Raw genomic sequence first — 14078 nt, forward strand, 5'->3', positions numbered from 1 at the left:
GGCCGGGGGGGCGGCGGCGGCGGCCGCCCCCAGCTACGAGGACTACGAGTGCAAGATCTGCTACAACTACTTCGACCTGGAGCGGCGGGCGCCCAAGCTGCTGGAGTGCCTGCACACCTTCTGCCAGGAGTGCCTGAGCCAGCTGCACCTGCGGGCCGCCCAGCAGCCCCCGGCCGCCGCCGAGCAGGGACCGGCGGCGGGGCCGGCGGCGGGGCGGGCGGGCGGCGGCTCCCTCGCCTGCCCGCTGTGCCGCCACCGCACGGCGCTGCCCGAGCACCGCGTCCACGGCCTGCCCGTCAACACCAAGCTGGCCGCCGCCTGCCCGCCGCAGCTGCGGGCCCGCGACCCGCTGCCCCAGGACCGCCTGCCGCCGCTGCCGCCCCGCCGCCCGCCCCGCGCCCGGGAGGCGGCGGCCGCCCTGGCCCCGCCGCCCGCCGCCCCGAGCCGGGCCGGGCCGCGCTCCTCGGGCGGCGGCGGCGGGTGCGAGAGCTGCCAGAGCTGCAAGCGGGCGGCGCTGAGCGCCGGCTGCGTGTGCGTCGTCGTCTCCTTCCTCTCCATGGTGGTGCTGCTCTTCACCGGCCTCATCTTCGTCAACCAGTACGGCGCCGAGCCCGCCGGCTCGGCCTCGCCGTCGCCCGTGGGGCCCATCTGCCTGTCGGTCGCCAGCATCCTGGCCCTCTTCTCCGTCGTCGTCACCTGGCTCATCTGCTGGCTCAAGTACCGGCCCGAGGCGGCGGCCAACGCCGGCGGGGCTCCGGCCGACGGCACCCCGCGGGGCCGGGCGGCGGCCCGCAGGACCGACACGTAGCGCCCGCGGGCCGGGGGGAGCCGGGGGCGGCGGGGGGCGGCCGGGTGTGGGGCCGCGGCGGGGCCGGGGCCGGGGGCCGGGGCCGGGGCCGGGGCCGTGCTCCGCCTCTGCAGCCCCTGCTGCCCGGCTCCCGCAGGACGGAGCCCCGCACGAAGCTGGCTTGCTGTTGCCCCCACCTGGAAGGTACTCGGATGCTTCGCTGCCGGTGGGAGCAGGGCAGGACCACGGCGCTAACGATGCGTTTTGTATTTTTCCTTTCACGAGGCTGCAAAGTGCGTATAGAAGCTGTGACAGAGGCGTGTTGTCTTCACGAGGCTGAGCCAAAGCACCCCTCAGTGTATCGCGTACGGTTTTGTTATAATTCTATTGGAAGGCCGCCGGGCCCTCTGTTGGTTGCTTAAAATAAGCTTTATTATTTAATTCTTTGAAATTCTCATTTAATGTGGGAGACTGAAGCGCTACGTTGCACACTTGAAACAGTTTACAGAAGATGATTTAATTAATGGAGCTCTAACGCAGAGCTGGGAGGGTCCCGTGGTAGAGAACGATATTTCACTGGCCCCTTGAGTTCAGTTTTTATACAGTGAGAGAAACCCACATTAAAATACGGACTTCCAGCGTCGCTGTAAAGGTGGAATACAGTAGCGTAATCCGCGTCTCGAGCACTTACCTTCCGCCAAGGTAGCTGTCATAAGACGGTGTTTTTCCCCTCTTGGAAAGTTTCTCTTCTGTATTAGGAGTTTCTGTAAAGGCCAGTAGAAAATGCTTTTGTTTTGTGCGGTTGGCACGTCAGAGATGTATGGGAAACGCAATGAGACGCTCATACTATGAAATGAAAAATATTGCCATACAACTGATTTTGTAGTATGTTAAGGAGAGCACTCTATATAGGTACTATTCTATGTTGCAGGATAATTCATTTGGTGCCTGAATTTTTTTAACTTAATTAGTTGTTATAATCTATTACATGGGGAATAAGATGATGCTGCTTATTCCACGTTTCTACACAGTACTGTATTGGAATGAGGTAATTATTTTCGTGCTTAACAATTCAAGAATTTTAAAAGTGATCTTTTAGTATGTGTATTTTGCAAGCTGTCTGCATGAATTCTGACAAGTATCCTCTTAATAGACCTTTACTTGACCACTTCTATTTATCACAAGTGCAAAGGAATTTACTATGTAGACATGTAAAGACAGCAAGTGAAGATGTGTGATGTGTTTTATGACTGCACAAGTGATGTGTACTGTGCATAGTCTTAATTATCACAAATCTGTGGACCCCTCTCCCCCCCCAAAAAAAAAAAGAAAAAAAAAAAGAAACACCACTACCACAAACCCAAGTGGTATTTATACAGCCTTTGCTATGACGGACATAGTTTGTGGAAATAGTATATGATTTTTGTGTCACGTTTATTTACCAGATCCACACCAGCCTTTTAAAGTTATATTTAATAATATAAAGGCCCTGAGGAGATAAATCACTGGGATCGATTCTGGCTCTGACCGTGGGTTGTGTATTTAGACCAGTGTTTTCAAACTTGGAGTTGTTTGATGGCCATGTAAAAGGTATGCCTCCTAAAATCAGGCCTGACTATTAGCCCCTGTTGACTTCAGCAGTAGTTGTGGATGTTCGGCACCAAAGAAAACCACAAGACTTTTATTTAAGCATCTAAATGAGAATTTAGATGGTTGACTTCAGGTACAAACATTTGAAAATTTTGGCCTTAACCTCTCTGTTTTCAGTTAATGCATCTGTAAAGTTTGATAATAGCGTTGACCTACCTCACAGGCAAGATGTGAGGCTTTATTTATTAAAGTTTTTAAGCAATTGGAGATCCTTGAAGAGGAGGTGCTATAGAAGTGAAAGTATTATTATAAATGATACTGTAGTAAGAATAAATATATGTAAATTAATGGACATAAACAGCAGCAATGTTTTCTAAGAAAAATAAATATATCAAATATGTACGTGTGTACATCATACGCACCAATTTACGATTTACCTGCTTGTGCTTCTACTGCAAACGCAGCGTGTGTTCCGGCCTTTGTATGCAGTCAGGTAAGCTCCAGTAAGTCGCAGTTCAGGCTGGCCCGCCCAGCGGGCACTGCTCTAACTCCATCTCCTGTAAACATGCCGCAGCTGCCTTGGAGGGATCGGGGAGCTCAGCTGGAGCTCGTTCCTGCTCTGCTTTACTCCTGGGGGCTCTCTGGGTGTCGTGGATGTGCTGCCAGCGGTGTCTGAGCGAGCTCACGCCGACCCGGCCGTGTTTACAGGAGCTGCAGTCGCAACAGGAGCTGTTACGTAGCTGGGCCCTTAAATACTGATTACAGGAAGAAATTGATACTCCATCTTTCTCTTTTCTTTCCATATCATGGTTCTATTTTTGCCTTTTTTCTCTGTAAACAGTATTTGCCATTTTGTCTAAACCAATGGTTTCAACTGGGATCTGCGGACTACTTCTAAAGGATCTGCAAAAGGTAAGTAAGAAAAGCAAATCAATCACCAGAACCTTAAATTTGTTATGCGAGGGTCAACTTTAAATTGTTTAGAGGTTTGCACGTTACAAGAAGTTGAAGATCACAGGCCTAAGCAGGATTTTCAGGCTTATTTACAATTGAACAGTCATATTACATATCAGGTTCCTACCTATGCATTTCAAAATATTTCAGAGCCAAATTAAAATGGACAGTCTGACCACATGCCAAATCCTTCTCTGTACTTACGCAAATTTTGGGAAACTCCACTGGTTTCAGGAGCGTTTGTCTGGATCCACATCACAGTACTAGTCAGAAAAAAAATCATACATTGTATACATCTCTAGAATCCCAGTATTATATTTGTATTTTGGGTTCCTCCAAGTGTACAGATCACTTGTCCAAAGCCAAACTTTGCTCAAGTTTCAGTTTAAAAAAAAAAAAAAAGTAAAATACAGAAAAGAGAAAAACCGTGTCACTGGTGGTGTTTTGTTATTGTAATTATTTTAGTCAGAACACTTGTCTTTTCTGGTTGTTCATAAAATACGTGGAGATATGCAGCTGGAGGGGTATACATCAGTTACGCTATCCACACATCTAGCAGAAAAACAGCGCTCTGGGGCACGTGGGGGGAAAGCAGAGAAGGCAGGGTATGCCACAGCACCGTGGGGGAAAGCCATGGGAAATGCAAGCTGGTTTGTTTTGTATTTTCTTGTACTCTTTTTTTTTGCTATGCAACTCTGAGCTGCACAGCCTGTGGCAGGGGCTCCTGCAGCCAGTACATGGGAGCACCAGGAAAGTAAATGAAGACCTGAAGTTTTCCCAGGAATTGTTTGACCTCTGCGAGAGCACGGGCTACATGAGTTTTGAGAGATTACTGCAGTTTCCAGTCGTGCCAATAGATCTTAAATTTTGTGTCGTGGTAGCGCTCTGTTCCTGCACCGGATTGGAAGCGCGCTGGACTGCAGAGTGGGAGGTCAGATTAAATGGTACGCTGACGATGATTTGGAGTGGGCTGCTGGGCAGCAGTGGTGCCAGTCCAAGGGGGCAGAGCAGAGCAGGTACAAAGGCAGAGTTTAACTTGCCGACACTGCACCGAGGTGGCTGAAATACGGTCTTCAGCAGTTCAGTCCTGGGAAATGCTCCTCTCCATCGTACCTGGGATTTCTCAGCTGAGGAGTGCTCACAGGCTCACTGCAGCCGGGGATAAGGCTCAGTACGTGATACAGCCCTAGGGGCAGAGTGGAGCTTCTGCCCCTTCAGATGCAAGGGGACGTCCTAGCACGGTCACCACCGCATTACAACTTCTTTCAATTTTCAATTCAATTTTTTAAGGCACCATTATGTTCTTAACACACAGTGTGCACCATCGGTGCTATAGCAAAGGACTTTTTATTTCTGCTCTCTCATTTTAAGGTGTCCCTGATAAACACTGTGACTGCAGGGAAGAAATTATATTCCTTTCGGCATCGCTTAGCCCACAGGTAGCAAGTAATCATACGATGTTAATTTACCTAACAGCAGATATCATCTCATGAAAGTCAGGTTTGACAGAAAAACACTTGAGTGTTTTGTAAATGCATGGAAGGAATAAAAACCTTGATTATCTAGTTGGATTGGTTAAAAGGCCTGTGTAGAGAGGCACTTTTGTATTCCTTTATCATACAAATAGGGACAGAGCAGTTACTCTCCTGTACGGTTATTAGAAATGTGCCACAAAGCCAAATGATAAAAAAGGAGCTACCGGCAGCGGGTACCGAAGCACACATCACTGGAAGTTAGATCGATGACCTGAATTTCCAAAAGTGACTGGTGGTTTGGGTTCTATTTTTGCCTGGGCTGAGGCGGCAAAGTCTAATTTTTCCAAAAAGATATTTTGAAAATCAGGCTGTATAACAGTAATGCAGGCTGAGAATCCAAAAGAGCATCTTACTCTGGGAAGTGAATTCCTGTCTGGGTTCATACTTCAGAAACCAAAACAGAATAAACTTAATTATTTTTTCTTGCACTATAAAAGGCATGATTAAAGTTGGTAGATTACAGGTGCATATGGAAATACTGTTGCTTCTTACCTTAGTGCTCTTCTTTTGTAGCTCAAATTACCGTTCACAGGGATTCAGGTTTGTTTTCAAGGCTTAAGTCCAAAGTAGCTTGCTGTGCATTACACTGTATAAAATACCTTTTGCAAATGAAGGAAGAGTGAATTGTCCTCACAGCGAATTAGCACACTTAGGAATACAGATGTAGCTACAGAGTTAATGTGAATTCCCAGCTGAAATCCTGTTTTAGTGTCACTGGAGAAGCCGCGCTGTTCAACTGGCCAAGACTGGGGATTGTACCAAAAAAAAAACAACAAAAAAAAATCCTGCAGAGCTGGAATTTTGGATGTGTGTGAGCTACAAGTTTCCCTGGAAAATGGTGTGCAGTCCTGTACTGAGACCTGGCGCTGAGAGCAGTCACTTACGGGAACAGCAATTGCGAATGGCAACCAAAACTGCTGCTGCAGCTCCCTTGCTTGTGTTCGTGGCTGAAACAGTCTCTTTCCTATATCAGTGTGTTGTGCACATCAGTCAAAATTTAACAACTGCTGAAGAAACCAATATTTATATATGAATGTGTACATCATTCAGATAAATGGGTATTAATCAACTCTGCTTGCAGAGTCAGGGATAAGCAGTGCATTTGATACTAACACAGTGTGGGATATGTTTATGGACACTATATCGAGTGCCTGATACTGGAAATAAAAATGTAGGAGAATTGTTTGCCTAATGCTGTGGGAGTTCTTGGTGTACGCATAAATCCTCCTGAATTCACTGCCCCTTTTCCCTGTGCTAAGGACGTTTTGCAGCTCCGAGGTCCCTGTCTGGTCTAGAAAGTAGGTTTAATCTCACTGGAAGTTAGTTATTTTGTTAACATATTATATAGCCAAATAAAACTTGCATCTTTGTTTGTATTAACCTCTGACCACTTAAACCACGTGAGAGGCAGCTCCTGCAGTATCTGTACACAAACATTGCACGTTCTCTCATTATGTTACAAACGGGGCGAGGAAGCAGGTTGTGAGAGAGGTCTTTCATGGCTCTGATTTCTAATGTTTCTGACGGGCGTTTAAATTTGGTGGCTTGCTTGTAGTATCGCTAGACAGCCCCGTGACTTACCCTGTTTTTACCCCTCGATGCGGGTGTGCGTGGAGGTTGAGGTGTTTGGAAGAAATGCCACAGCTGCCTTAACAAAATGCGTGTATTGTCCTGGGGGATGCCTGTGTTGGTACCTGGTGTATTTAGCTACGCGGATCTCTGATCGGTGCAGCACAAAACACCTCTGCTCGTGTTGTGAGGAAGGAGCAGTACTGGGATCCGGTTGGCACACATCTCCTCTGCCCCCCAAAAAACACTTCTGACACCGGCCTTGCAGCCCTGATCCCGAGCTGGGCTCAGGCTTACTTTTAACTTTGGATTCGGGTGGTGGCATTTTGGATCGGGGTGGTTGTAATCTCTCCCAAATAGCTTCGGTTAAGAAACACCTCGGCTAGTTTAAGGGGATTTTTACAGTAAGATGAAATACTGTGAGGTTGATTGGTCTCACTGAAATACAGATTTTGGGAAGAATAGCCCAGAAGTTTTTGACATCTTTGTTTGAATTTACGCCCCAACCTACTTGTTCTTTATCCGGGAATCTAAATCTTAGATTTCAGCTCCTTACAGGTCCAGATCTAAGCAGTTTCCCCATCCTCCCTCTATGTTGTTTAGCCTTCCACCTTAACAAATCCATTCAGGTCGTTATTTTATAACCGTTTGATTAATAGTAATAGCAAGAAAATTATTTCGTTTGGTTTGGTTTTTTCAAGGACTGAAACCTGAGAAATACGCGCGAGATATAAATCAAAATTTGCTTTCCTTTAATGTGGAAATAATGAAACTTTTTACGGTGTAGAAAACTCGGAGATGAGCAATACTTGTGGCTTGCTTTCCACATTGTGAGTGAGGACTCTAGTCGCACAGTTAATGGTAGGGGATGGGAAAATACTCTTCTGACTGAAAAGAAGAAAAAAAGGAAAAACAAGCTGCTAGTATTGCAGGCTTTAAAGTAAATGAAATGAAACCGTACAAAATGCAGTGGAAGCCGCACTTACTTCTGGTTAGACAGCAAACGCCCCTCTCTGAGGACGGATTTACATCCCGCTCAGTTAGGGAAGGACCGAGCTCATGCGGGGAGCGAGTGGCGGTCTGGTGGCTCCGGCAGTTGCTGCTATCGCCTTCTGAAGGGGGGGAAGAGCCTCTGGTTAGGACCTCCGAGGTGCTCTGCCAGGTACCGGCGGGTCGCCTTGCCCCCCAATCCCGTTCTGCGTGCCGGGGGCCGGTCCCGGTTCTCCCCGCCGGCACCGGGGGCCGGGCAGGCTCTGTGCCGCCCGCGGCACCGTCGGCGAGCCTCGGGGGGCAGCAGCGAGCCCCGAGCCCCCCGGTCCCGCTGCCCTACCTGGGGCCGGGAGCAGGGGCTGCGCCGCCCTCGGGTCCTTGCGGCTGTGCCCGGGGGCAGAAATCCTGCGGGGAGGGGGACGGGGCCGTGCCGGCACCCCCGGGTTCGGCCCTGCTGCTGCTGCTGCTGCTGCTGCTGGTGCTGGTGCTGGTGATGCTGCTGCTGCTGCTGCTGGTGCTGCCCGGCCCGGCCCGGCCCCCAGCGGCCCCACGGGCGGCTCCCCTCCCGCTGGGGTCCGCTTTGCCTCCTGCCGGGCTTGTTTCTTGCTCCTCTCCTTCTCTTTGCTTTCCTTTCCTTTCTCGTTCTCTTCCCCTTTCCTTTCTTTTCTCTTTCCCTTCTTTTCCTTTCCTTTATTCTTTCATTTTCACTATCCTCCTCTCTCTTCTCTTCTCTTCTCTTCTCTTCTCTTCTCTTCTCTTCTCTTCTCTTCTCTTCTCTTCTCTTCTCTTCTCTTCTCTTCTCTTCTCTTCTCTTCTCTTCTCTTCTCTTCTCTTCTCTTCTCTTCTCTTCTCTTCTCTTCTCTTCTCCCCGTTCCCCCTTTCCTTCTTTCTCCCGCTCTTTCCCTCTCTTTTTCCTTCTCTCTCCCCCTTTCATTTTCTCTCCTCCCAGGTCCCAATCCAGTTCATCTTCAGAAGAACAACTGGTGAAATCCTCAATCTCTGGGCGAGACACCGATGAACGAACTCACCGTCGGAGCTCGGAGCGCTGCTTGGCTGCTTTCCCCCCCGCGCAGTCAGTCCCTGGCCCCATCGCGTTGGGTGCAGGGCGCGGAGGCCGGGGACGGCCCCGGAGTCCCCCGGGGACAGGGCTGGATGTCCACCTGTGCCCGCTGCCAGGGCTCTGCCTCCTCTGCCGTGGGTCACGCAGGGCCACGGGTGCTCCTCGTCCCCCCCCCAGCTCCGAACCGCCCCCCCCCCCGGCTCCCGGTGCGAGCCCCTTCGGCCCGTCCGAGCCTTCGGCGTGCCAAACCCTGACAGGACGGGCAGGACTGCAGGACGGCTCCCCGTGGAAATCCGCCGTGATGCCGCTGGAATTTAATCATCGCTGGTGTTTTCACAAGTAATTAACGAGGATTAGAGGCTTCGGTTTGAAACGCGGCTGTGAGCGAAGGGAGAGGCCGGGCCGGGGGGTGCCCCCCGCTGCTCGGCCCGGGGGCGCGGGGCTGCTGCGCCCGTGTGTCCCTGCGGCACCGGGGGGCAGAGAGACTTCCCTCCTTCCCTCCTTCCCTCCTTCCCTCCTTCCCTCCTTCCCTCCTTCCCTCCTTCCCTCCCTTCCTCCCTGTCTCCCTCATTCTCTCCTTCTCTCCTTTTCTCTTTCTCTCCTTTCCTTCCTCCTTCCCTTCCTCTCTCCCCCCTCCTTTCCTCCTTCCTTCCATCTTTCCCTCCTTCCCTCCCTCCCTCCCTCCCACCCCCGCAGGAGGCCACCAGCCCCTGCTCTCCGCCTCTTCCGGCGGCAGGGGAGACCCTCGGAGCTCTGGGGGGGGGGGGCCCATGTCCCTCGTGCCCCCCTGCACGGCCGAGTCCTGCCGGGCCGCTTCTCCCTCCGAGCCGTGGGGTTGTCCCCGTCCTCACCCCCGCAGCATCGCGTCCCGGCGGCTCCGGTGGGACCAGCGGGGCGAGGAGGTGGAGAAGGGCGCTCTGCCCTGTCCTGGGGCTCCGCAGTGGTCCCCAGGGCTGCTCGGGATGTTCGGGGGGGTCCTGTGCCCCGTCCCCGTCCTTGCACAGAGCATCCTCCGGTGCCGAGCCCTTCTCGGGCTGCCAGGCGCTGGGGCCGTGAATTGATGAAAACGGAACTCGAAAGGGGGAAAAAAACCTCAGACGCTGCTGAGGCGTGCGCACGGGACATAAAAGTGGAGGAAAAAGGTTCAAAGCTTTCGGTGATGACTTTTCAACCTTTATTTATGTGCCTATTAATGCAATATCCATCATGGAGATATGCATCTTTATCCTTTCAACTGATATGCTGGGAATCAATTGGATATGCAGATTACATTTCATAAGTTTCCAAACGTTAATCTCCCCGGCCCTTTGCTGGTAATTTTTTTTTTTTTTTTCGCCAAATAGTATTATGTTTCTGCCACCAAAAAAAAAAAAAAAAAGAGATAAAAAAACAATTAATGGGGACGGCGCTGCTGCTGGCCGCTCCCCGGCCACGTTCCTGGGTTTTGTCGCTGTTGGTTTGGTTTGTGCCTTTTTTGGTGGCGTTTCCCAACGTGCTGTCGTACGGAGGTCCCTCTGCTGAGGAGGTCCAGCCGAGCTGAATTTCAGCATCCCCGCCCCGCAGCACCCCGCAGAGCCCCGCAGCACTTCGCTGGGCGGGAGGGAAGGGGGGGCCGTGCTGGGAGAGAGGGGGACACCAGCCGGGGGGGGAACGTGGCCCCGGGACAGCGGGGGGGGTCCGCAGCCCCTCGGCCGGCTGTGGTGCGGGGTGGTTGTTGTGAGGGCAGCGGGGAACGCGAACCAGAAGTAACAGGCGGTCCTACACGCTCGGTGTGCTCGAAAATAGCCTGAAAATAAAATAACTGTTTTTTTCTCTCTCTCTTTCTTTAATTCCTTTAATTCCTTTAACTTCTTTAATTTTCTTTAATTTTTCTTTCTCTCTTTCTCTCATTCTCTCTTCTCTTCTCTTCTCTTCTCTTCTCTTCTCTTCTCTTCTCTTCTCTTCTCTTCTCTTCTCTTCTCTTCTCTTCTCTTCTCTTCTCTTCTCTTCTTTCTCTTCTCTTCTCTTCTCTTCTCTTCTCTTCTCTTCTCTTCTCTCCCCCTCCTTCTTTTTTCTTTCCATTTCCCCCCCCCAAGCGTTTCCACCCCCGAAGCCCGACGCCCTCTCCCCCGGCCCCCCCACGACACAGTTATGCGAAGATCCCCTCCGGAGTCCTTAGGAGAAATTAATGTATGCGCTCAAACCCGGAAACAGTGTAATTGATTTATTTCTAATAGAGGAGAAAACAGCAACGTTATCGTTCCGAAATGATTGCCTCTGTTCCTAATAGCTCTAATTTTCACTGTCCATTTGATGTGCTGCAGGTTTAATATAGAGCACTCACTAATCCAATTAAAAGTGCACCTGGCCTGGAAGGGCTCTGTAATTAGCAGGAGCGTTTTTGGCTATTTCCACTGGCAAACCGTGAAATCATCTCTGCTGGCCTAAAGGGCGGCAATGCGGGGGTGGGGGCGAGGAGGGGCGGAGGAGCGGGGCCAGGCGGCCGGGCCGGTCCCCTCCCGGGGCACCGCCACCGGGGCGCTGCGGGAGGACGGGGCCGCTCCGCCCGGTACCGCGGCGGCCCCGGCGTGGCTCTGGCGGCCCCGGGGGGGCGCAGCCCTCGGGGGGCAGCGCAGGGCTCGGCCCGGGTCCCCCGCGCACACCCCATGCACACGCTCCGTGCACACACCCCGCTCACACCCCACTCGCACCCGAATGACAGCGAAAGGCGACTCACGGCCGCTTCGCAGCCCCGGGGCTGAGGGACCCCGCTCCTCCGCCTCGTCCTGCGAGGGCTCCGAGCCGCCCCCACTCGCGGCCGCTCCCCGCGGGTGGGCATCGCCACGGGCTGTGCTCCCCGCCGGGCTGCGGGCGGCGGCACGCTGCTGGGCCCCTGCGCTCCCCGCGTCTGCCTGCGCTTCTCAAGCACCAAGGGTCTTAAAGAGTTCTTTTCTTTTCTTTTCTTCTTTTCTTTTTTCTTTTCTTTTCTTTTCTTTTCTTTTCTTTTCTTTTCTTTTCTTTTCTTTTCTTTTCTTTTCTTTTCTTTTCTTTTCTTTTCTTTTCTTTTCTTTTCTTTTCTTCCATTTTATTTTCTTCCATTTTCTTCCATTTTATTTTCTTCCATTTTCTTCCATTTTATTTTCTTACATTTTATTTTCTTCCATTTATTTTCTTCCATTTTCTTCCATTTTATTTTCTTACATTTTATTTTCTTCCATTTTCTTCTTTCTTCTTTCTCTCTCTTTCTTTCATTTTCTTTCCATTCTCTTATTCTCTCTCCTTCATTCTCTTTTTTCTCTTCCTCCTATCTCTTTCCTTCTTTCTTCCTCTTTAGTTTTCTTTCTTTCTTTCTTTCTTTCTTTCTTTCTTCTTTCCTTCTTTCTCTCATTCTCTTATTCTCTCTCCTTCATTCTCTTTTTTCTCTTCCTCCTATCTCTTTCCTTCTTTCTTCCTCTTTAGTTTTCTTTCTTTCTTTCTTTCTTTCTTTCTTTCTTTCTTTCTTTCTTTCCTTCTTTCTCTCATTCTCTTATTCTCTCTCCTTCATTCTCTTTTTTCTCTTCCTCCTATCTCTTTCCTTCTTTCTTCCTCTTTAGTTTTCTTTCTTCCTCTTTAGTTTTCTTTCTTTCTTTCTTTCTTTCTTTCTTTCTTTCTTTCTTTCTTTCTTTCTTTCTTTCTTTTCTCTCTCTCTCTCTCTTTCTCTTTTTTCTTCACTTTTTATTTTTTACTTTTTACTTTTTATTTTTTTAAAGGTGCTTCTTCCCTACTCCTCCGCCGAGAACGCGCAGGACAGAGGGCGGCGGAGCGGATCCCCCTGGAGACCCGCGCGGCTGCTGCGGGCCGGGGCCGGGGCCGGGGCCGGGGCTGGGGCCTCGCAGCCGCCCCTTGGCCAAGCTTCGGTGCCGGCGACGCCGTGCCGATCCCACACGAGCTTCCCTCTCCCCGCAGCTCCCCGCACCAACCTGTCCCCGAGCCCCGTCCCCTGCGGGCTCCGCCGGGCTGCGCGCTGCGGAGGGGCTGCGCCTCTGCATCCCAAAGCGCTTGGAAAAGCCGGGGGGCTGCGGGGCGCTGCGGGGCGGTGCGGGGCCGGTCGGCAGCTCCCCGTTTCCCCCCGCCCCGCCGCCCTTCCCTCCGGGGGGGGGTCGCTGGCGCCCGCCCCCGGCCCCGACCCGCGCCCCGCGCCCGGCGGAGGGGAAGCGGAGCCGCGGCCCGGCCGACATTGTTCGCTCCGTTTCAAAGGGGGAACCTGAGCGATTCTCATCCTTTTGATTGATTAAGGTCCTGAATAACTTGAAGCTCGGGAGTGACAGTTGCTGAATAGACTATTGCAAATAAAGAGCGCTGTGGAAAGCCGGGCTGGCACTTCAGAGTGTAAAGGAGGCGAGTTTGCTGGCACTTACCAAGTTATAAATAAAAGGCCGCGCACAATAGTACCTTCTTTAAGGACAGACAGTCTTTACAACACTCCTGGCGTCATATCCTGCTGTGGTCACTTCAGCTCCGAGGCAGACTTTACCTCTTTTATTTTTCCAGCAGTTTAGTTTGAATACTACAATAAATTCCTGGGAACAAACGCTCGTTAGTAAGGCTGTACCGCACAGCGCCCGCAGCCCCCCGCACACGCCGGTACCGCACACACCCGCGGCCCCGGGCCGCTCCTGCCGGCGGCGTTTGGCAGCGCCGAGCCCCGACGGCAGCTCCCGCTGAGGGCCCGGTGGCACCGCTCGGTCCCGGGAGGCTTCTTCGGCACGGCGAGGGGCTGCGGGGCGAAACGAATAAACGGGAGGGAGGGAGAAGGGGAGGTGCTGGGGGACAGAGGGGCCTCGTGCCCCCCGCCCGGAGCCCGGCGGGCCCCTGGGCTGCCGTCGGGGCACGGAGCGGCTCCGCGGTGCTGGCTAACGGGAGCCCAGCGCGGGGCCGAGCCGGGCCGGGCCGTGCCACCCCGTGCCGAGCCGCAGCGAGCTGCAGCGGGCTGTAGGCAGCCGTGCCGCGCCGGAGCCGAGCCGTGCCGAGCCGGTCACGCTGCCGGCGATGCGGGAGAGCCCCGGCCGTCGCCCAATCAGCTGGGGCGGCGCGGCCGGGCCGGGCGGAGGCGGCCAATCGCGGCGGTGCCGCCGCGGAGCCGCGCCGGGGCCGGAGCCGATAAATGCTCCCGGCCCCGCTCTGCCGCTCCCCGCCGCACCGGGCACAGCGACGCCGCCCCCGCCCGGCCCCCGGCCCCCGCAGCCCTCCCGGTGCGGGGCAGTGCCCGAGGGGCAGCGGGGAGCTGCCCCCTCCCCGCCCCCCGGCGGCAGCGCCCACCCCCTGCCGGCGGGGACCCCCCCGACAGCGCGGCTCTCCCCCAGCCCGGCCGCCCGCCGGATATAACCCCGGCCGCCCGCCGCGATGACAACTCTGGCCGGAGCCGTCCCCAGGATGATGCGGCCCGGGGCCGGGCAGAACTACCCCCGCAGCGGCTTCCCGCTGGAAGGTAAGGCCCGGCACCGGCGCCGGCACCGCGACGGGACGGGGGCCGCCCCGACGGCCGGCGGCGGGGGGGAGCCGGGGAGGGGGACGGGGGGGGTCCCGGAGCCCCGCCGCCCTTGCGGAAGCGGCGATCGGGGGAGAGGGAGCGGGG

General features: G+C 53.5%; 1 protein-coding gene across 3 annotated transcripts in view; it reads left to right on the forward strand.

The window, feature by feature from the left end:
* The first annotated feature begins 13651 nt into the window (after positions 1–13651).
* Positions 13652–14078, forward strand: part of PAX3 (paired box 3) — a 78022-nt gene continuing 77595 nt past the window's right edge. For all 3 annotated transcript variants that reach the window (XM_040567324.1, XM_040567325.1, XM_040567326.1), the window contains exon 1: positions 13652–13931. In XM_040567324.1, the coding sequence (XP_040423258.1) occupies positions 13847–13931 (85 nt within the window). In that variant the 5' untranslated portion in view covers positions 13652–13846. The remainder of the gene's footprint in view (positions 13932–14078) is intronic.

Source organism: Cygnus olor, chromosome 9 (assembly GCF_009769625.2).
Source record: "Cygnus olor isolate bCygOlo1 chromosome 9, bCygOlo1.pri.v2, whole genome shotgun sequence".
NCBI classification, from domain to species: domain Eukaryota; kingdom Metazoa; phylum Chordata; class Aves; order Anseriformes; family Anatidae; genus Cygnus; species Cygnus olor.